Raw genomic sequence first — 23,433 nt, 5'->3', positions numbered from 1 at the left:
AGCCTGCTTCTCCCTCTGCCTATGTCTCTGCCTCTCTCTCTCTCTCTGTGTGTCTCTCATGAATAAATAAATAAAACCTTTTTTTAAAAAAGAATATAGATGAACAGCAATATATAGGGCAAGGTCAGGAAGGATCCAGGGAGCAAGAATTTCTGTCTCCATAGAGTTGGGGATACACCCCTTTCCAAACATATGAATGTATTCACCAACCTGGAAGCTCTCTGAAACCCCTATTTTAGGGAGTTTTATGGCAGTTTCATCTTGTAGGTAGGCATGATTGGTCATTAACTCAACCTCCAGTCCCTCTTCCCTTCCAGGAGGAAGGGCTTAGAGCTCAAAGTTCCAAGTTTCTAATGATGGCTTCATTTTTCTGATGACCCACCCTCATCCAGGATCCCACAAGGCATTGCCTATTAGAACAAAAGATGTTCCTATCACCCAGGAAATACCAAGGGATTCAGGAGCTCTGCATCAGGAACCAGGGTCAAAGATCAAATATTTGAACAAAAAGTGCTAACAGCACTCTTATCACTTAGGAAATGACAAGGGTTCTAAGAGCTTTGTGCCAGGAACTGAGAGCACAGATGAAATATATATTTTCTATAATTTCACAGGACACAATTCAACCCATAAGGCTCCCCTTCCAGGAGCAGGCTCAAGAAATTGCATTCATACCAGGATAGCTGGGAAAGTCCAGGAAAGTTACATTTTCCAGGAAGGATGCCTTCTGTATATTTTGAATGATTCAAAACTTTGTATTCTAAGACCTGTTTTCCCCCAGGAAATGAATATAAAGTAGGTGATGGAATGAGTTCGCACAGCTCATAAATCTACAACCATTCTTACCATATTTTTGTTTATGATGCTGCTTTGTATCTTTGCAGCATTATCTCTACCTGAGGGTACTCTTCTAAATTAACAGCACTATCTGTGGAGGAGGTGATTCAGTCTTCTTCATAGTGTTTTATAACATCTAGTATCTACTCCAAAGATATTGATTTGGGGTGTGGTTTTCAGCACTAGTATCTGTACTTTGTAAATGCTTGAATGATGTTGTTAAAGCTTTTTAAAATGATTTGTAATGACAGCTAATGGCAAAATAACAGCTAAATGGTCACAAACAGCAGTTGCTAGAGTCCAAAGCATGTTAACAGTGTGATGTGCTCCATAATGACACAGGTGGTCATTTGTCCCCCAACCCCCTCTAAAGAGGCACCGCCTTGTGGCAGTAGTGTAACAGGTTTTCATCCATTCTATCTACCCCCCTTGGCTTTGAAGTTGTTCAATACCTAGGGAGTAAAAATGTTTTCTTTTTCTGGCATTTGTGCGATTTCCAACTTACACATGGAGTGGCATTTTGTTAACACTTTTGTGGCACTGTGTCAGAGTCACATAATTCATATCTGCATACAATGCATACTACAGAAAGGCTAGAACTTGGCAGCGTGGCTTGTGCCCTAGCTGAAACATAAAAGCATTCTTGTCCCTCTTACTCCTGTTTGGGGTCCCATAGGAGCTAAGGGATGCAATTTTCAGAGAGCAGTTGGGCCTGAGAATAAAAGCCCATCAATAAGGAACAGGTGACACTGCCACAGCTGGGTAATTTGTCTCTTTTCTCTTCTGCAGCCCATTTAGTGATGATGTATTTGTCCCAGAGAATAGATGATGGCAGGTTTGTTCATATTTTACACTTATGAACCTACCTGTTCCTCTCCACCCAGCTCTGCCCATCTGTCTTTGTCCCTGGCTCCTCTCATTTCACTTCACAGATTGGGCAGCAGGCCTTGGCCATGAGTTATGAAGGTGGATTCTTTGAGAGCAACTTTGGGAAGGGAGAGAGGAAAAGAGATAGGTCAGTTCTCTGCAGAGAGGGGAGGGATGGACAGGTCTGGGAGAAAGAGATGTCACAGACTCAGTAGTGGGCAGGAAGGGAGCTCAGAGAGGAAGGAGAGGGAGAGATTCTAGGACAGAAGAAAATGATGCTGGGGAGGCCTGCTCACAGAAGATGGTTTGGAATGCTAAGTCCAATCCCAATAATTAAGTTGGGCCTAGTACAAAACCTAATCATGGTAGCCATTCTCTCAGGTAGCCCCCATGACTCACATCGTGGTATTCACACCCTTGTAAGGCCTCTTCCCACATTTAGCAGGGCTGACATATGTCACCAATGGGACATGCAGAGATGACAAAGTGTGATTTATAAGGGCACAAGAGTCCTTGAAGTTTCCATTTACTCTGTCTTGGATCACTTGGTCTCTAGGTGGAAGCCTAGACCTGGAGAGCCAGCCCCTTTCTGTCCACGAGTTCTGGCTTCCTGTGTTTTTGTTACCAAATGCCTTCTACCACATGGCCAATGAATAACTCTGAAGCCTCTGTTGGAATAATTCAATCATAGGTCACCAAGGCTGCCTCCTCCATTGTTCAAGAGGTATTCCTTGTACTGAGTGGGAAGCTGCCTCCACATAACCTCCACCCTTTGATTATATTTGATTGTGCTAAACATTTCTAACCTGTTCCTTCCTGGAGGCCTTTTCACATATTATGCACAAATGCTTTCCTGCCTAAGGTTCCCCTTGCTATGCTCCCTTCTGGCAAACTCTCTATTTACCCTTTTAAGATTAGGTCCAAAGCCAGGCTTCCTGGGAGGCCCAGTGGAGCCTGTCATTTCTGCCTCAAGTCTACCACACTCAGAGCCTAAGGGAAGGGCAGCTCTACGACATGACACCAGTGACATTTCATTGGTTTCACCTCCATCTATTCATCTGGGCTTTTCCTGAGTGGCTGGGACTGGGTAGCCTTCGATCACACCAACTTCCAGAAGGGGGAGCATATTCCCTTTTGGTCCCTCAGATAAGCCAACTGGGCCCAGCTGTGTCTCCAACACCTCACTGTGCTCTTCTTAACACAAAGAGCAGGCCTCAGGCTCATAGCCTTCTGCCTTACCTACATGGCAGTGGCTGTAGTGTGGTGTCCACTGCACATTTATTTAGATAGTTCTGCCTGTTTATGACAGTTGATCCAGGTTTTCTATTTATCATGAGGATACTGTTTCCTTTTTATTTTTTAAAAGATTTCTAATTATGTATTTGAGAGAGAGAGAGCAGAATGAGACAGAACACAAACAGGGGGAGAGGGGACAGAGAGAGAGGAGAAGCAGGCTCCACCCCAGGACCCTGGGATCATGACCTGAGCCAAAGGCAGATGCTTAACCCAACTGAGCCACCCAGGCACCCTATAGTTTCCGTTTTAAATAAATCACACATATAATTCATGCTCCTTTAGAAAACACAAGGCAAAAAAATCATAGCACAAGCCTCACTTCCATACAGAAGTCATTACTGACCCACAAGTATACATAGATCTCCCTTTTTCTCTTCCCTATCCATTGTAAGTCCTCACAGCTCACTATATTTCTTTACAGTCTGCACTATAATTGGCAAAATACTTTTGTGTATATTTTTCATTTATCCAGTAAATATTTAATGTACCAGGCAAGAGAAGTGAGGGGAAAGCAGCCTAAGGTATCTGTCCTAAAGGGGCTCAAAGTCAGTGTTGATCTGATTTTGTCTCCCCTACCAGACCTCAAGTTCCAAGAGGGCTGGGGGCTTGTTGTCCTGTCTGCCTTTAGTGTTTCAGAATTTAGCACAGGCAATAGCCAGGCTGACTGAATATTTGCTGAAGGATTAACAAAATTAATGCTTGCCCTTCATTGCGCCTTGCCAAGCATACCAGGAGGGAGCCACCAGTTAGCAGTCAATGGGTGGCCATTCTGGGGGTGTGCATGCAAGGATCCATGTCCCGTTGGGCCCCTGGACCCCTGGTGGGGTCTGCAGGCTCTCCACTCTTGTTGACGTCTGTGATCTGGGGGATTGTGGACTGAGAAGGGGTTAGTTTGGAAGGCAGGCAAAAGAGCTGGGCAGGGCCGGGAGAGGGCATAGGCCCCGGGATGCCCAGGTAGAGATGGGATGAAGATAGAAAAGGAGATGGAGAGAAAACGACTGGTGGCCCGAGCCTTGTCCAACTGCCTTCAATTGTTAGGGGTTTGTTCCTTTGATAATGTGCTAAATACTGCCTGTAAATCCCTCCTCCTCAGAAAAACGCAGTTTCAGGACGCCTACTGATTGACCCTCTGCCACTGATCTTGAGAGCCCAACTAAGAACCCTTGGCATCATTGTCCGACGCTCCCATTTTACCAAAGTGGACATTGAGGCCCAGAGTGGGCAAAGGCCCTGGTCAAGGTCACGTCAGCACCAGACCGGCTGCAGGGGCTCTGAGGCTAAACCTGATGAGCCCAGGCTCGGTGGAGGTAGGGGATGCCCGGCGGCGAGGCGACCGGCTAGGCGGTGGGCGGGGCTCGCCGAGGCCCCGCCCCGCCTCCGGGCTGGGGGCGGGCCTTGCTCCAACCTGCGCCGCTCCAACATGGCTCCGCGGCTGTGCAGCATCTCTGCGGCGGCGCGGCGGCTGCTGGGGAGCCCGAAGCCCCGCGCCGGGGATGTCGCGGCTGCTGCGCGGTGAGAGCCGGGTCGGGGGCCGAGGAGTGGCGCGAGCGCGGGGGGCGCAGGGCCGGCGGCCACGGTCTGGGGCTGGGGGACCGGCGGACTCCCGCTTAGAATCTCTGGGTTGGAGGCGGGGCAAGATCTAGGCCTGGGGAGGGGCTCTCGGCGAAGAATGGGGGAGATGGGGAAAATATGCGCAGGGTCTTTGTCCTAGTAGGTATCTGGCTCTGGACGGAGAACGAAAGATGGGGTGAAGGGGAGGGGCTTGTCCTGCGCCCTGGAGAGTGGCAGAGGGCAGGAGTGGCCCCTTCTCTAGAAGGGATGATTGTGAAATAGTACCCGCTGGGGGCTTCTAGGAGAGGCAGCTCCTCCCTTCGGAAGTTCTGGGGGAAGAGGTACGGGGAGCAGTGCGGGACTCCTAAGGGCCATGGCTGCACAGACCCTTTGCTCCCCAATCCTGAACAGTACAAGTGGGGCAAAGGAGGCCTGGGAAGGGATGGGAGTTGCCCAAGGTCATTCCCTCTGGTGTCTCCATGTCTCCTGACAACCAATGCTCTTTGCACCACAATTGGTGGCCTCCAGGGAGAAGGAGGCTGGCTTGGCCTTGCGCTCAGCCTGGGCTTTTGTTTGGGCCCCGCTCTGGAGTGAGGCAGGTCTTGGACTTCTTGACCCGGTCTGGGCACCCCCTCCCCCCTCCATCTCCAGGGTCCTGTACTTTCCCCATACCCTCACCCTCTAGACACATTTGCCTTTCTCCCCGACTGACGTGTCATGTCATTTATCTGTTAATCCAGCCCCTACCACGGGGTTCAGGACAGTATACTCGAGAACGAATTACTAAAGAAGTGAAGACACTTCTCTCCCCACCTGTGGAAAGGAAGCAGGGGGCCCTCCTGTTCAGCAGCCCAGGCATGAAGCTGCAGAGTTCGGTTAGACCTTGCCATGGGATCTACTGTAGCTCTTGGCCATTGGGAAAGAGGAACCAGGCCTGTGCCACTTCCCCAACTGCCCAATATTGGGGAGAACCCTCCTCTCATGGGAAGATCCTGGAGTTTGTCTGGGACCGGCAAATTTAACTCAGCCTTTCTCAATGGAGTGACCTTGGGCAAGTCATTTGGCCTCTTGAAGTCTCAGATTCCTCAGCTGTAAAATAGGATTGATAAAATAGTATGTATCTTATAAGAGTGGAGGGTTAAAAAAGACATGTCACGTATGTGAGGCTTCTAGCCCCTGGTGAACTTGCAACAGATGTTGCCCTTGTTCAAAAAGTTTCTGAATGAACCCCTTATAATATTAGGGCTCAAATGGCCTTGGGAAAATCATCTTTTTTTTTTTTTTAAGATTTTATTTATTTATTCATGAGAGACACACACATGTATAGGCAGAGACATAGGCAGAGGAAGAAGTAAGATTCCCTGCAAGGAGCGTGATGCGGGACTCGATCCCAGGACCCTGGGATCAGGACATGAGCCAAAGGCAGACACTCAGTGGCTGAGGCACCCATTCGTCCCTGGGAGATCATCTTCTGTGACCTCCTTGCTATCCAGATGAGGAAATTGAAGCTCGGGGTGGGACTTCACTTTCCCAGGGTAACAAAATCAGTAGAGGGAAAAGCCATTTGTGTGACAAATATGCAGAGGCCACAAAAGGAGCATGGAACAAACAGGCAACCTGATGCTCCTCACTCACTTGGATGAGGCGCTGAACCTCTGTGAACCTTGGTTTCCTTTTCTGTAATTGGGGATGATAAACCCTATGGCGGATTTTTGCAGGATTAATGTGAAGGCACTTGAACTGCTTCATAGTTACTTCTGTTGTGGTCTCACTTTGGATACCTGCGAACATACCCTCCTGCTGACATTTAGCCTGTCCCATATCTCTCTGGAGTCCGTAGAGGGGTGGGCAGCAGCCTTTCTGTCCTCTTAGGTTTAGGGGCTGCTGGGGCGGAGACAGAGTGTGGGCTTTCAAGTCAGATGGATGTGGATTGCAATCATCTTGATCATTAATTAACCATCTGTGAATAAGGCATGGAACACCTCTGAGCCTCATTTTTTCTCAAAAACATATTGTGAGGATTAGTTCTTAGCACATAGTAATTGCTCAATAAATAGTGGCTGTTATTGTTGCACCAGTAATCCTGTTAACAGGACTTTAGTTGTTTTATTTTTATTATTAGTAAGTAAGTTCTGCGCCCAGCATGGGGCTTGAACTCACTACCTTGAGATCAAGAATCACATGCTCTACCAACTGAGCCAGAGAGGCACTCCAGAACTTCAGCTATTTTAGTTCTCCTGGAAATCTAGAGAATCTAGAGAACATTCTGGAGTGGTTTCATGTTGGGGGCGTCAGACTGTTGATCCCTATCGAGAGTGCAAATGTGACATTTACTGAAAAGTTCTCATCCAGGACAAATAGTTGTTGAGCAACTCCCATGCCCAAAGCACTGTGCTATGTACCATGGGGGGATGGGAGGACATTAGCTAGTGACTTCCAGTGTGACTGGGGAGTCAAGACATGAAAATGATAAAAAGGCTGATGGGGAAATGTGAGACGTGTTTTTGTGGAAGGGGCTAAACTGGTCCATCTGGAGCAGCTCCTTCCCATAGATTGCACAAAGCTGCATTGTGTTTTTCTAGGTCTAGAAGCTTTCTTAATATAGTTTAGATACAGAATCTTTGACATTTCTGAAATGGCATAGGGTGGGGAAGAAAAGAAATTGGGGCTACTCTAGAGCAGTGATTCTTCAACTTGAGCAGGAGCCAGAATCCCTTGGTGGGCTTGTTAAAACCCAGATGCTAGGCCCATCCCCAGGATTTCTGTTGCCATGGGTCTAGGATGGGGCCTGAGAATTTCTCTGGTGACATTAACACTGTGGGTTTCAGAACTGCTGGGATAATGAACCCTGGCTCTATGGAGAGCTTGGCAAAGTACGTAAGAGATAGAATTCCAAGTGGAGACATCCAGCCTTTGGTACACAGTGGCGAGCCATAGAACACTTTGAGCAGAGCAATAGCATCACCAAAATGGTGCCTTACAAAGATGGATGGGCAGATTAGGAAAAGTAGGGAAAGAGTGGGAACCAGGATATCAGGAAGTTTGGTAAGAACAGTGATATTAGCTGCACTGCCGTGTCAGGCAGACCCTTTCTCTAGAAGACCCATCCTAATGTCCCTATTTTACAGACGAGGAATATAAAGCTCAGAGAGATGAAGCTCATCTGAGATTAGAACCTGGATTCATCCAGAACCTGTGCTCTTAAGCACTAATTCTGCTGGTGATGGTGGGGAGCATAAGGGGTCCTGAACCCTATGTCCATATTCTGAGCCACTCTTTCTCTAATTTCTTACCTTCCAACATTTATCGTCTATAAGCAGCTCTGTCTTAGCTCCCCTGCCCCCCCCCTTCATTTACTTCCCAGATGTAGACTGAGCACATGCCAGGAGCCCAGCCAGCACTGTTCCAGGCACTGGGACACATGGGAAGACAAGATCCCTTTGGGGCTGCTTCTAGTGGGAAGACAATAAATGAGGCACATAAAAAAAACCAAATACAAGGAGCTATGGAAAAATAGAGGTAGGGTAAGAGCGGTGGGGAGTTCAAGGGTAGGAGAAATGTTGTGATTTCACTGAGAAAGCGAAATTTGAATTCTTGAGAATGTAAGCCTATGGACACTGCTTGAGTTCAGACCCTGACCTGGGATCTTGGATAGGTCCTGTCTGGGGTTCTACCTGTAGAAAACCTCTGTAGAGATAGGCTACTCCAGCTTGCTCATTTGACACACGGGGGAACTGAGGACTGTAGGCATGAAAGATTAGAGTTGGGGAAAGAGATGGGAGCTCATCAGAGCTCCTGGATTCCCTTGCTATTACCCCAGAGTGGAGAGCATTCTAGCCCCCCTGCTCTGTCTCCAAGGGCTGGTTTCCTGGCTGTTTATCTTGGTCAGTACTGATGTTAATAAATTACTCAAAGCCCAGTCCTGGAGCAAAGGTCTTGGCTACAAGTAAGTAGGAGCCACTGTTTTCCCTGCCACCACCCCTTGCAAGGGAAGCATCCCCTCTACATTCAAACCAAAGGTCAGATCTCTTGGCCAGTGGCTTTGTTGAAATACGTAATTCTTCACAGTATCTGCCTAATGTTCCCCAAGTCAGTGCTCAAACCCAAGGAGGAGGCTGGCTTTGAAGCAAAGAGTTCTGGGTTGGTTCTTGCCTCAGCTCTGCCCCTGATTTACTATGTCACCTTGGGCAAGTTCCTTAAACCCCCTATTTTCTCATCTCAAAAATGAGGATGCTAATAGTATCACACTGTATCAACATTATGTAGATGTAGGATCATGCTTCTGCAGAGCTGATCAGAGATCCCTGACACAGGATGTCCTCAGATGCAGTATCTATAGCAAAATCCCCTTATTCTGGTTACCAAATTTCGTAGAACCACACTGGTGATCTGACAATAATCGTCTTTTTGGTTTTTGCTAATGATACAAATAGATGCACAACAGAAAGCCTGTGAATTCAGAAACACTTAAAGCAATTTTTTTTTTAGCTTTACAAAAAGCTATAATGAATAAATAAAAATTTAACCATCTCTCTCCCCTATCCCAGGTAAGCAGCATTAGGTTTGGGACAAATCGTTACTCATCTTTCTCTGTGTTCATACAAATGTTTTACTACTTTAAGATGCTTTTATGATTTCATCAGTCCCAGTGGCCACTCCATATTTTGGAAAAAAATAATACTTTGATTTACAAGACAATTATTTTTATTTTAGCCATAGAAAAGAATTGAAAAAGGAGAGGACTTACTGGCACTTAAGACTCCCACTGCCAGGCTCCCTGGCTAGCAATCATCCAGCAAGAGACTAGCTTTTCAGGCCTGACTACAAATTGTATCACTGCTGCTAAGCAAAAAAATTTATAGCTTCTGGCAGCCTAAAAAGAAGTCCCACCCCTGCTGGGACCTTGTGTAGGAAGTATAGTTAGGTCTGGCAAGATGCAGTGGCAGGTCCTCTGCTCTGAACAGAACATTTCATTCATCCAGTCAGTCATTTTCAAGGCACCTTAGTCAGATGCACAGGGTAGATATTTGTCAATTAAGTGTTGCCTGGATGAATGAATGAATCTTGCCTTGCAATGCCTTTTTACCTCCTCTATCTGCTGTTACCTGCTAAATCAGCTCTGGAGATTCAGAGACTGGTCAGACCACCTCCTCTGAGAGTTTGCCCAGACTGCCAAAGACTTGTTCACCTAGGCTCTCCCAGATACCTCTGGCTACAATTATATTCCAAAGCCTGCTTCTTCCAGTAGACTGTGACTTCCTCCAGGACAAAGTTTAGTTTTCCTTGGCTTTCTATTTGTGGGGGCTGGGAAGGGGCACAGGCCGAGTGTAATGTGAGCACTGGAGAGGACGATGAGTATAGGCTTTTGTCATAAGGGACAGAAATTGCAAATAAAGCACTGAGTAAAAGAGCCTGGCATGTTCAGGGAGGAGCAGATCTGGAGAGTGGAATACATAGGTTGGGGGGGAGGGGACAGCAAGGAAGGCTAGCAAGATAGGTTGGGCTGTTAGGGGTTTCAGACATCAGGCAAGGTGGGTTTGGGGATGATCCTCTTGGCAAAGGGCTGCAGATATGTGCCCCAAGTAGAGCAGATGTGTGCCCCAAGGAGACTGTTGGAAGGGGGATAAGTAGAAGCAGGGAGGCTGGAGAGAGGTGGGAAGTGGGCTGCTTCTCCTGGCCTCTTGAGGCCCTGCAAAGGTTAAAGAATCTCTAAAAGAGACCGAGTCTGCTCAGCTGGCTCCAGTGATGTTTTATACTCCAGAGCCACCACTGGATACCATGGCCCCATTCCTAGAAATGTGGGTCATCAGGCTATCTGAGGGATGGGGGAGCAGGACATCTGAGCAGATGGAAGAGGCAGAGCTATCTCCATCTCTTTTTGTCCTCCTGAACTCCTCTGTCCTGCAGCTTCTATTCCAAGGACAATGAAGGGAGCTGGTTCCGCTCCCTCTTTGTGCACAAGGTGGATCCCCGGAAGGATGCCCACTCCACCCTGCTATCCAAGAAGGAAACCAGCAACCTCTACAAGATCCAGTGTGAGTGGCTGCTGACCCAGCCCACCTGCCTGCCTGCCCGCCCTGCCGCAGCCTCTGGGGGGGCCTGTGAGGCTTGGGCTGGGACACCCTGAGCTGTCCTGGGAGCCCTGGTCCCTCTAACCCAGCTCCCCACAGACACGCACACCCCTTGTTTCACCTCCCACTCTCTGTTCTCTATTGCAGTTCACAATGTGAAGCCTGAATGTCTGGATGCCTACAACAGCCTGACGTGAGCCTCCTCCTCCATCTGCTTGTCCCATTCCCTGCCTGGGTGTGAGACTCCATCCCAGCCCCATTCTCCTTGCAGAAACCTAGGAGATGTAGATATCAGAGCCAAAAGTCCTAGGGATTAATTGTCCAGCCTCTGCATCTTAGAGATGGGGAGACTAAGGCCCAGCCCTGAGGGCCTGAGTTGGAACCCTGATCTCAGGGGCCCTGGTGGCTGGTGTGAGCATTCCCCCCCTCTTTCTGTCCTCCTCTCCCCACCCCAGGGAGGCTGTGCTGCCCAAGCTGCACCTGGATGAGGACTACCCCTGCTCGCTCGTGGGCAACTGGAACACATGGTACGGGGAGCAGGACCAGGCAGGTGAGGTGCCCACCTCCCCAGTGCCGTTGCCACGCAGCCCAGGTCTCTGGCACCTCTCATGCCTGGCCACCCTCCACTCCCTCTCTGCATCGGCACCCAGAGGGATTTTTTTTTTTTAAGATTTTATTTATTTATTCATGAGAGAGAGACACACACAGAGAGGCAGAGACATAGGCAGAGGGAAAAGCAGGCTCCATGCAGGGACCCCAATGCGGGACTCGATCCTGGGACTCCAGGATCACTCCCTGGGCAGAAGGCAGGCACTAAACCACTGAGCCACTCAGGGATCAGAGGGATCTTTCTAAATGCAGTCTTCATTGGTTCACTCTGTTGCTCTTTCTTCTCATGGGCCTAGAGTGCCCTCTCCTATTGGTCCTCATATGAGGTTTATCCCTCTTCTACCCGCCAGCATTCCTGGTGTTGGCAGACTTCCATCCATACAGTATTTTTGCTGTTTCCCTTGGGAAAGAGGCCTTTAAACTCTAGGGTCAGACTATTTTGCAGACAAAAAAATCAAGACACAGATGGAGTCAGAAGGCAAGTAAGGGATAGGCTAAGAGTGGGAAGGAACAAAAGTCTGAGCTTCCAAATTGCTGTTCAGCCAACTGCCCTCAGCTCTAGCCTGCCTGCCTGGCCCTTTGGAGACCCTCCCTCAGCCCCAGCCATGCTCCCAAGGATGGCAAGATTGTTTGCTTTCTTCCTTCCCACCTTTATTATTGGAAGGTGTAGTAGTTTCCTATGGCTGCCTTAACAAAGTGCCAACTCCTGGTGGCTTAAAACAACAGAAATTTATTCTCTCAAGTTCTGGAGCCCAGAAGTCTGAAATCCAGGTGTTGGCAGGACCACATTCTCTCCACAGGCTCTAAGGGAGAATCTTTTCTTGTCTTTTCCGGCTTCTGGTAGTTGCTGGAAATCTTGGCTCTTCTGGGCTTGTAGATGCATCACTCCTGTCTCTGCCTCTGTTGTCACATAGCATTCTCCCGGTGTACCTGTGTTAACATGTTACCTTCTTTGTGTCTGTGTCCAAGTCTCCTTCTTCATATGAGGACACCAGTCATTGAATTTAGGGCTTACCCAGTGTGCTGGCATCTTAGCCTGACTGCATCTACAAAGATCCTATTTCCAAATAAGGTCATATTCTGAGGTTCTGGGTAGGTATGAACTTCAGGGAAGAGGGACACCATTTGATTAAAGGGGCTATAATAATTCAAACAGTACAAAGAGTTTTTGGTGAAAAGCAAGCCTCCTTGCCCACTATCCCCAGGCCTGTTCTCTGCCCCAGGGGCACCTCCTGTCGCAATCTCTTGGGTCTCCGTTAAGAGATGATCCATAGACCAGCATCTCTGGATATGTGCCCCTACCACTAAACACATGTGCTAACATACTGTGCATACTGCTCTGGTCCTTATTGTTGTTGTTGTTAGTGTTTTTTTTGTTTTTGTTTTTTAATTCACTGTCTTGGAATGTTCCATCTCAGCCCATCAGATCTACTTTCCTTTTGTCCAGCCTATCCGTCATAGGCCTGGTGGTCAGCTTCATGTGTGTTGTTACGCCTTGGGTACAAGAAGACATCTGATCCTCTTGTGCTATTTAAGGAAAGTTGGGTGGAACTATTATTCCCATTTTCAAGATAAGAACATTGAGGCCCAGAGGGGTCTAAAGCCACCCAGCAGACCTGGAGCTCAAACCTCGGCCTCCTGGGCTTATGTCTGGGGCTATCCTCCACCAAGGTAAAGGGAACTCAGAGAGTCGTGGTGCTAAGGGGATGCAGCTGGAGACTGCCTCGTTTCATATACACTTAACTAGTCTTGGGGTAAGCAGGCTCTGACCTGTACCTCCTGTTTTCTCCCCTGTGCAACAGTACACCTGTGGCGATTCTCAGGTGGCTATCCAGCCCTCATGGACTGCATGAATAAGCTCAAAAGCAACAAGGTATGTGGGCATCTACTCCACAAACCTCTCTGAATGTTGGCTCTGGCTCTACCTTGTGTTGGGGGGCTGCCACGGCTATCCCACGGGGACATACCACCAAGGTGGGCAGGTCTTCATGGCCATCATGCCCAAACTGCCATGCCCACAGGAGTACCTGGAGTTCCGAAAGGAGCGGAGCCAGATGCTACTGTCGAGGAGAAACCAGATGCTCCTTGAGTTCAGCTTCTGGAATGAGCCACAGCCCAGAGCAGGCCCCAACATCTATGAGCTGAGGACATACAAGCTCAAGGTACGTCCCTGCCACCAGATCCCTGCCCGCCTCCCTCTTTCTCTGCTGTGGTGCGGCTCTACAGATACCCTGACATGGGGCAAAGGATGGTGGGGCGGTCCTGTGCTCCAACACTAGGCTGGGTCTTCTGGCCTCTCCCTCCCTCTGGGCTCAGAACAGAGGTGTGTACATACAAGTGTATACATGCACACCCAGGTGTGAGTCAGGGCTCCTGAATGAGGCCAAATGGCCCCTGGGGCTGGGGAGACATGACAATTTCCTATCTCCACCTAGCTGTGACATTTGGAATCTGAGATGGAATCTGAAAATAAAAGTCATTTTATTTATTTATTTATTTATTAAAATATTTTATTTATTTATTCATGAGAGACACACAGAGAGAGAGGCAGAGACATAGGCAGAGGGAGAAGCAGGCTCCACATAGGGAGCCTGATGTGAGACTTGATCGCGGGACTCCAGGATCATGCCCTGCCAAAGGCAGGCGCTAAACTGTTGAGCCACCCAGGTGTCCCTGGAGGCTCATTTTAGTTCTTTCCTCTCGTTCTTTTTCAGCCAGGAACCATGATTGAGTGGGGAAACAACTGGTGAGTGGCAGTGCCAGGGGTTGGGTGGGGGGGCCCTGCCTGCCTGCCCTGCCTAGTTCCTGGCATGCCACCTTTCCCAGGGCCATATGGTGGGGGGCCTGGCATCCTCTGCCCCTCATAGATCCAGGAGAAGGATCCAGCCAGGAGGTGAGGGTCTCCTAGAGGGTCATCAGGCCTCCCTCAGTAGAATACCCAGCCCCCTGCTATACCTCTGTCACCCCCTTGCCTGATAATCTCTGAGAGCTAAGGGTCCTACCTCTGGCTCCTCCCTTGAGGTGTGGCTGAGAAATCAGCCTGAGGACACCTCAGAGGGCCTTTTGCACTGGCCCTGGCCTCTCTTCCACACTCTTCTGCCATCCCTAGGGCTCGGGCAATCAAGTACCGGCAAGAGAACCAGGAGGCAGTAGGTGGCTTCTTCTCGCAGATTGGAGAGCTCTACGTTGTACACCATCTCTGGGGTAGGCTGGGGACCCTCCAGGGGCCCTCTGCTAGTTCTCTTTCTCCATTGTCACTCTGTATAGACCATGTGAATAAATTAGTGGCCTTTTGGAGCTTACATTCTAGCAGAGAGAGACAACCTCAGACATAGACTAATTAATGCAAAAACATAATTTCAGATTATTACAAATAATGAGGCAGGGGAAAATGATGAAGAAACACATGGGAATGGATCACCTAGACAAAAAATTCCTCTCTGAGGAGATAAAATATTAGCTAAGCTAAAGGATGAGAAAGAGCCAGCTTCTGAATGGGCAGGGAAGGGCATTCTAAGTACAGGGAACAACATGTGCAAAGGCCCTGTGGTGGGGAAAAGGCCTTCAATATTTTGAAGCGTACAGAGGAGGCCAGTATGGAGAGAGGAGTGTGAGGAGACAGGGACATGCCAGATCAGGCCGGGCCTTGGAAGCTATGAGGATAAATTGGGATTTATTCTAAATGCCACAGGAGGCTGCTGCAGCATTTTAAGCAGCATGACACGACCTGATTTGTGTTGCAGTATGACTCTTCTGGTTGCCATGTGCTTTGCCGAGAATGCTTTGTTGGGGAAGAAGAGAGGAAGTGGGGCATCAGAAGATTGTCCTACTAGTTTGCTCAGGAGACTGGCGGCCTGGCAGTGAGGATGCTGAAGGCTACAGAGAGATTCATTGGTCTGGAGGTGGAGCCAATTGTTTGTGTGGGGAGAGGCAGGGAGGGGAGAACTCCAGATTGTTATTTGAGCAGCTGTTGTGTCTTACTGAGACCCTAGGCAGAGCAGGTTGAAGGGGTCAGGAGTGTAATTTTGGCCCTTGGAAATGTTGCATTTAAGATGCTGACACATCCAAGTGGAGATGTCAAGTGAGCACCGATACATGGGTGTGGAGCCTGAGGGAGAGTTCTGGGCTAGAAATAGAAGGTTGGGAGTTGTCAACAAATATACTGATTGGATGAGATTGTCAAAGCAGACAGTGTTTGCTAACAGTACACGACACTGGGAACAGACAGCTGGACAGGATTTGGGGCAATGACAGGAGGGCCCTGTGCTAGGCATAGGATCAAATCCTTTGTGCCCACGGAATGAGCCAATGCCTTTCCCACAGCCTATAAAGACCTGCAATCTCGGGAAGAGACTCGAAATGCTGCCTGGAGAAAGAGAGGCTGGGACGAAAATGTCTACTACACAGGTGGGTGCTGCCTCTTGAGGGTCAGCCTAGCCTTTGGAGGTCATCTGCCAAGAGCCCAATCTGAGGATGGAATCCCTTCTGCAAGGAGATCAAGCCACACTTGATTACCTCCAGTGACAGGGCATTTACTCTTAAGACAGTGAGTGGGTTTCTCCCCTGGTGGCACACTCCACATGATCTAGGCAGTGGCTGAGTGTTTCTGGTGATGAAAACACAGGTGGTCCCTATGCACTGTGACCTCAGGCATGGTTCTTTACCACACTGAGGCTGTTTCCTCATCTCTAAGATGGTGATTCTTCCCTCAGAAGGTTGGAGGGAAGATTCCAGGAGCTAAGTTATGAAAAGTGCTTCACTCAGACTGGCACAAAGCAAAATTTTTTTTTAAAATCTTTTTTTTTTATGTTTATTTATTTATGATAGTCACACAGAGAGAGAGAGAGAGAGAGAGAGAGAGGCAGAGACATAGGCAGAGGGAGAAGCAGGCTCCATGCACCAGGAGCCTGATGTGGGATTCGATCCCGGGTCTCCAGGATCGCGCCCTGGGCCAAAGGCAGGCGCTAAACCACTGCGCCACCCAGGGATCCATCCCATAAAGCAAAATTTTTGAGCAAGTTTTTTTTCTCTGCATTTGCCACCTTGCTGAGACCCCTGGAGAACCACTTGGAGTCAGCAGTTGAGCCCTCACTGTGTGCCAGGGACTGCACTTGGTGGGTAGCTAGGGGACACAGAATAAACAGGATCCTGTCCCTCTCCTTGAGGAGTTTCCAGTTAAGTGTCCACATTTACCAGCTGGTATGGGGAAGAATGTGCCTCCTGAAGGAGTTAGTGGAAACCTCACTCATAAAAGTGTAACATTGAATGACAGTATCAGTATTTCCTGGAATCTTGTTAGAAATGCCAAATCTCAACTCCCACCCCCATCTGCTGAATCAGAATCTGCACTTTATCAAGAACTGCAGGTAATTTGTATGCATGATGAAGTTTGAACAGCTCTGAGCAAGAGTAAAGAGTTTGACCGCCTGGGTGACCTTGAGCTGACTTCCTGGGGGCTGCAGCCTCCCTAGCTGAAAAATGAATTAGTTGAACTAAAATAGTGTTTTTCAAATCTTAGCCACTTGAGGACACCCTCAGAGCTTTTGTCCTACCGGTATACTATGGCTATGATTATTTTCTTGATATTTTTCTTTGAATCCCCCTACTTTTTTTTACACCTAGCTTTGTCCTAAACAGTATTATCTATGCAATCACTTTTTGCTCTGCCACTTACTCTTTCACATCACAGGAATGTAAATATATAATTATGAAAATAAAAAAATGTTGTGTCTTTGCACCACCCCAATCCCCTCTTATCCCACAATTGGGTGCTCTCTATTCCAGGAGGCAGTGGGGCTTTCCCTGTCTCAGCATCCCAGGCCGCCTCCTCCTTCAAAGTCCAGTTTTGGGGTGGGCTTGCCTCTGCTCCCTCTGTGACCTCAGCCTCTCTCTCCACAGTCCCATTGGTGCGACACATGGAGTCTCGGATCATGATCCCGTTGAAGATCTCGCCTCTCCAGTGATGCTGCCTCTGCCTCCGCCTCCTTCCCCTTTTCCCTCAGGGCAGCCATGGACAGAGGACCTCCCGTCCTGCTGTCTTGGTTTTCTCTCAGATCTGGGAGGACTCTGGGGGTTCGTGCTTAGCTCAGACAAGGGGAAGCTGAAGGATGACAGTGTTCTGAGGTCTTGTTGCTCTGCCCAGACCCTTCCCACCTTCCCTGTTCACCCCATCCCTTGTGCTGGAAGCAATTTTTAGTTTCTCTGAATGAAGAACAGCAACCTTCTATGTCTTCTCACATTTCCCCCTAAGATTCTTCATCTCAAGGCCACCAGTCTCCAGTTATCACCATGGAAGGCCTCAGTTAAGCTTTAGTTGCACAAAATGTAATGTGTCCAGTGGTTAGAGATGAGCTAGCCAGGCCTGGCTCTCTGGAACTCCCTGGTCTCCACTGGGCCACCTACTGGTTGTAAAGTCTGAGCCAAGTCCCTCCTGTCAGGGAAAAGCCTAAAACTGCCTCAAGAAGTAAAAGGGAAAACCTTCAATTTAGCACCGTCAGGACGAGGTCCTTCATATTCCACTTAGAAAGGCTGGGAAAGAGGATGGGAGCTGGGAATAATCTGGGTCACAAAATTGGACATGTACCTAGAAGGTAGAACAGAATTCAGAATTTGGATTTGAACTGCAGAATTTGGAAAACGGAAACAGGAAAATAGAATAGAGGTTACAGAAGACCACCAGAGGAGAGGTTCCTAAAACAAGGACAGTTGGAAAGAGGCCCATCTCTCCCAATATAAGATTGAGAACTTGACTGTGTAGTTTCAGCCCTTCTGTGTAGGGAGTCTCCTGCCCTTTTTTTTTTCATTCCTGCAGGTGAAGGAAAAGGCTGGGGCCTATTTCCTTCACCATGCATTCCTTTCTCTCCTCATATTCTATCAGCCCAACCCGCATTCTACTGGGCCACTGGGTATGTGGCATGGGGTCAGTGACTTTGGGAGCCTCCTTGGTGATCCCTACACCTCATGAACCTCTAGGTCGCTTGATTCTGTTTCCCTTTCAGGAAAACTTGTAGTGGAGTCACTGATGGAACCAATTAAATATTTACTATAAACCATGATGTCTTTTCTTCATCTGCAAGGAACTCTATCAGGTGCTAGAGGCAGGGCCAGTTTCCTGGTTCCACCTGATTTACTCTGCCCATCCCCACTCTACCCCTGAGGGTAGAGTGTTCCCTGAGGATCTGGGAGGGCCTACCCCCATGGCAGAAGGCATTCAGGACATTGGTGTTACTACCTCCAGATAAGTGGAATTTACACCAAAAGTCTTGAACTCTACCTGTAGAAGTCATACCAGGGGTGGAAGAACACTTGAAGCTGTCAAATGCCGCATAAGAGTTGTGACTCTGCCCATGGCAAATCGAATAGAAACTATTGATGTGGAAAGAAACGAGTTTAGGAGAATGAATGCCTTTCCCAGACTTGCTGCCCTCCGAAGTGTGGGATGTTTGGGTGATTATGACATTGGTTAAGAATACAGGTTATGAAGACAAATCCACAAGGGTTCATATCTTGGCACTACCACGCTCTCGGGTTACCTCGGGCACACGACGAACCCATTCACTCGGCTAACGCTAGGCAGAGCGCTTGTTGGCTGCTGAATGTAGCTGTAGGCGCTGAGGAAAGACTAAACGAGGCTAATCTGCCCTTCCAGCCTCGGTTTCTTGGTGTTGGAGGACAGCCTGAGGGTGTTGGCAGCTGGGACCCGCCCTGAGAACCCCGGAGCCACAGCAGCTGTTCCCGCGCCGCCCAGCTGTTGCCGGGACCACGCGTCAGCCGCCGTCTCGGACCTCCGCGTCTCGCTTCCGGCCTCCGCGCCTCGCTTCCGGCCAGCCGCTCTATTCTTCCGCTTCTCTATGGTGTACAGGAAGAAGTCTGTCTGCCGCCGGAAGCGGCTCGCTGCCACCGCGGGTTCGGGACTCCGAGCTGTGAGTAGGGCGCCGGGGATGCGGGGCTTGCCGGAGGGGCGGGGCGGGGCTGGGCGTTCCGGGGTCGAGGTGCAGACGTCCCCAAGCTGGGGGCCGAGTCGAGTTCTCGGTGCTCACGCTCCGGGGTCTCCAGCCGCTCGGCGCCGCCTGATTAGTCTCTTCAGGTGAAAATGTCGGGCTGCAGCTGCGTCGGGCCCGGCACGGGAGCCTGTAGGTGCCGATGATGTCGATGTCGGAGGTGGTGGTGGTAACAGCTCACATTTATTGTGTGCTTGCTTACGTGTGCCAGGCTCTCTCTACTGGGTTTCCGAAGTCAGGATTTCCCACATTTCAGCCTTTCGCGTCCCACCTTCGTGGATTTTGCCCAGTCAATTTACTGTTTAAGACTCTGCTAAAGGTTTTTAATCGAGTCGCCTTTTACTTCTTAAACGTGAATTTCCTTTAAGAGAAATTTTAATGTTTCTCCCCTAAATGGAGACTTGTCCTATGCAGAAGGTAATGATAAAATTAATATGTTTAACATGAAAACATTGTTGATTTTGGCTAGATTTCATTGTCTAAGGCTCTGAGAGTCCTTTTGTTAACAAAGGAACATTGGTGTTCATAGACGTTAAAGACAAACTGGGGAAATGCAGTGTTCTCCTTGAAGCAATTGGAGGTTTCTCAAAAGAATTGAAAAGGGATTAACTTTCTCCATAGGTGTTCAGCATTATTTCAGATCGCCCATGTACCATCTAAAGCCCCACGCCTAGGTCATCTTCATCACCTTCCCCAGTAGAGCGCCTCCTGTGTCAATGTCCACAGCAACCCCTGAGGTAAGGACTGTTATTCTCATTTGATCTGTGCGGAAGCAGGCCCAGGACTCCCAGCGGTAGAATGGTAGAGTGGAGACTCCAACTGGGCTTCTGTAACTACCATGAGCCATTGGTTCCTTCAGTAAATCTTGGGGAGAGATTTGTTGGGCTACGGGGGATTGTGCTGCCACCTCGGGGCTGTGGTGACAACCAGAAAACGTAGCAGGGGGAGGATGCTTTGTGACCCTAAAGCCCCATGAAAAGTAGGTTTTATTCTTTTAAATCTTAGGGCCGTCTGGATTGTTGATGGCATTGCCGGGTAAGGTGGTAGCAAGACACACTGGTGTCACAATAATATAGTTGTTGAGAGCACTATTGTGGCGTTAGATGGACCCAAGCTTAAGCATACTAGCTGTGTGACTTTCGGCACCTCATTCACCTTTCTAAACTTCAGTGTTCTCAACCATAAAATGGTACTTGTTCTATCTGAAAGGTTTCTTACAAGGATTAAGTGAGAACATACACTTAAAGTACTTAAATCAGGTCCAGCACACAGTGATCGATCGATAGTATTGGGACCAGGTATATATGCTAGGCTGAGGAGTTTAGTCAGGGATGTGGTTGTGGTGCCTTTAAAGCGGATGGAGCTGGAGAAGATGAGTTTGGGTCAGGCTGAGGGATGATTCCTCCCTTTTCTTTGAGAGGGACAGCTCCGAGTGTGGATGGGGGGAGGGTGGTGCAGAGGAAGAGAATCAACTCCACTCCTAGCACAGAACCCAATGCAGGGCTTGAACTTAGAACCCTGAGATCAAGTGTCAGCCACTTAACCAGCTGAGCCTGGGCATCTCATTCTCCTTTTTAATTTTTTTTTTTTAATTTTATTTATTTATGATAGTCACACACACACAGAGAGAAAGAGAGAGAGAGAGAGGCAGAGACACAGGCAGAGACACAGGCAGAGAGAGAAACAGGCCCCATGCAGGGAGCCCGATGTGGGATTCGATCCCGGGTCTCCAGGATCACGCCCTGGGCCAAAGGCAGGCGCTAAACCGCTGCGCCACCCAGGGATCCCTCCTTTTTAATTTTTTTTAAAGATTATATACATTCATTGGAGAGGGAGAGTGCATGAGCGGGGAGGAGGGGCAGAGGGAGAGGGAGAAGCAGATTCCCCACTGAGTAGGGAGCCCGGTGTGGGGCTCCATCCCAGGACCTGGGAACCCTGGGACCATGACCTGAGCTGAAGGCAGGGCCTTAACTGACTGAGCCACCCAGGCAGCCCTCCCCATTTTTACAGAGGATTAAACAGGCTTTGGAGGGTTCAGTGACTTTTTTTTTTTTTTTTTGAGTTACCAAGGGCGTAAGTAACCAGAACTACTAGTTAGATTTCAGTATTCTGACTCCAGGAAAATCTTTAACTCTAAAAAATCTTAAGTTTCCTCTTTTTAACAGGTCTTTGCTGTTTCCTTCTGACCTCACCAAACAACCATGTCATCAGAATCGAGCAAAAAACGGAAGCCCAAAGTGATCCGAAGTGATGGAGCTCCAGCTGAGGGGAAGCGTAACCGATCTGACACAGAGCAGGTGAGATCAGCCAGGGCTGCCACACTGCTAAGAAATTACAGCTTGTGGCCAGGCACCTGTCTATGAGTTTGCAGCAGCTGAGGATCACAGGGACAGCCTCCCAGGTAACCTGTGCTTGTCCAGGTGCCTGGAATTCCCTTGGTTCTGCAAACCTGAGTATTCACATCTGGTTTAGTTATAGCATCCCAAGAACCAACAAGCCTATATTAGGCATGAACAGTCCTGAACAGAGAATGCATTCTTGTATGGTGTATGTCTCTAATTTTCCTGATGGTCAGAAGAAGCCAGTATCTGTAGCATACCACTGGGATTGGGATCCCTCGTCTGCTGCTAAGACAGTACCAAAACAACATCCCCACAAAATCTCTTCTGTAGCCTGAGAGCACATGTGGTCAGCAGATGAAGACCTACTGTCTTAGAGACTTTCAAATGTACAATATAGTATCGTTAGCCATAGGAGACTCTGTCTTCAAGAGAAGTGTTCTTTTCATTCCAAAGGCTGGACAACCAATTATGATACTTTAGTCTCTGCTAAAGCTTGATTTGACTAAACACTCATCAGTAGGAATTTGGTTAAATGAATTCTGATTCATCTATTTAGTGAATTATGTGGCCATTTTGATGAATATTTAAATTTATTGGGATGAGAAATTGCACTAAATAGCATGGGCAGTATGATCCCGTCATGTTTAAAATTTGTGTTTATCCATAGTATTAAAAATAGTTATTTGAGGCTGGGACATGAGATTACAGGCAACTTTTCAATTTGTTTTTGTTCTCACTTCTCACTATTTCTGAATCTCTGACACGAAATATGCATTACTTTATAATTAGAAGAAGAGAGGAATTCTTCTCCATTTTGAAAAGAAGAAAAACATTTGATTTAAGGACCAGATTTTTTAGAGATCTGATGTGGGGTTTCATTGTTCCTGATTCCAGCCAGGTGTCCTGATCCCAACAGGGAAACTTTTATTCCCCACTCAAGGCCTGTCTTCTTGCCTCCACAGGAGGGTAAATACTACAGTGAGGAGGCTGAAGTGGACCTGCGGGACCCTGGCAGAGACTATGAGCTGTACAAGTACACGTGCCAGGAGTTGCAGAGGCTCATGGCTGAGATCCAGGACCTAAAGAGCAGAGGAGGCAAGGATGTGGTAAGGAATGGGACTGGGATTGGGCAGACATCAGCCTGGTGGGTTTGCATGGATGGACTTGTTTTGCACCCGTCAGAGAGCCCTTCCTCATCTTGGTTGTCGTCATCGTCGTCGTCTCCTTTTTTTTTTTTTTTAAGATTTTATTTATTTATTCATGAGAGGCCAAGACAGGCAGAGGGAGAAGCACACTCCATGCAAGGATCCCGATGTGGGACTTGATCCCGGGACTCCGGAATCACGCCCTGAGCCAAAAGCAGATGCTCAACTGCTGAGCCACCCAGGCATCCCTCATCTTGATCTTCTGTACTAGTCATGATCGGGTGGTTGGAGTTTGGGGGCTCCAGAGTCATGCCCATTAATTTATTGGAATTTATTTCATCACCACCCAACCACCAATTACAGTAACAAACGTACAGGACAATTAATTTTTCTCATAACTGCAGTTTGATAATTCATCCAACTGGTGTTTATTACTTGCTGGGCACTTTGCTAGGTGTTGAGAAATGATAATACGTGTAAATTTCTTTGCTGCTTTAAGAATGGATATGCATAAGTATATCATAGAAACTAGAAATGAGGGACCCCTGGGTGGCTCAGCGGTTGAGCATCTGCCTTTGGCTCAGGGCTTGATCCCGGGGTCCTGGGATTGAGTTGACATCGGGCTTTCTGCATGGAGCCTGCTTCTCCCTCTGCCAGTGTCTCTCTCATGAATAAATAAATAAATCTTAAAAAAAGAAAAGAAAAGAAACCGGAA

General features: G+C 48.3%; 2 protein-coding genes across 4 annotated transcripts in view; both read left to right on the top strand.

Annotated features, from left to right (window-relative positions):
* Window positions 1–4,373: 4,373 nt before the first annotated feature.
* Window positions 4,374–18,280, top strand: NIPSNAP1 (nipsnap homolog 1). The gene is made up of 10 exons (XM_072803160.1): window positions 4,374–4,512; window positions 10,459–10,586; window positions 10,770–10,815; window positions 11,078–11,172; window positions 13,034–13,104; window positions 13,253–13,393; window positions 13,946–13,977; window positions 14,341–14,435; window positions 15,555–15,638; window positions 17,130–18,280. The coding sequence occupies exons 1-10, from the start codon at window positions 4,421–4,423 to the stop codon at window positions 17,192–17,194; spliced, it is 849 nt and encodes a 282-aa protein (XP_072659261.1). The 5' UTR covers window positions 4,374–4,420; the 3' UTR covers window positions 17,195–18,280.
* A 716-nt stretch (window positions 18,281–18,996) lies between these two features.
* Window positions 18,997–23,433, top strand: part of THOC5 (THO complex subunit 5) — a 36,011-nt gene continuing 31,574 nt past the window's right edge. For 2 of the 3 annotated variants that reach the window (XM_072803159.1, XM_072803157.1), the window contains exons 1-4: window positions 18,997–19,153; window positions 19,853–19,968; window positions 21,397–21,528; window positions 22,536–22,679. In XM_072803159.1, the coding sequence (XP_072659260.1) occupies window positions 21,433–21,528; window positions 22,536–22,679 (240 nt within the window). In that variant the 5' untranslated portion in view covers window positions 18,997–19,153; window positions 19,853–19,968; window positions 21,397–21,432. Of the gene's footprint in view, window positions 19,154–19,298; window positions 19,318–19,852; window positions 19,969–21,396; window positions 21,529–22,535; window positions 22,680–23,433 lie in introns of those variants that run through there. The other variant, XM_072803158.1, reaches the window with a different exon arrangement.

Source organism: Canis lupus, chromosome 27 (genome assembly GCF_048164855.1).
Source record: "Canis lupus baileyi chromosome 27, mCanLup2.hap1, whole genome shotgun sequence".
NCBI classification, from domain to species: Eukaryota; Metazoa; Chordata; class Mammalia; order Carnivora; family Canidae; genus Canis; species Canis lupus.
Note: the sequence above shows the minus strand (reverse complement) of the source record. Positions and strands in the feature narration are given on the sequence as shown.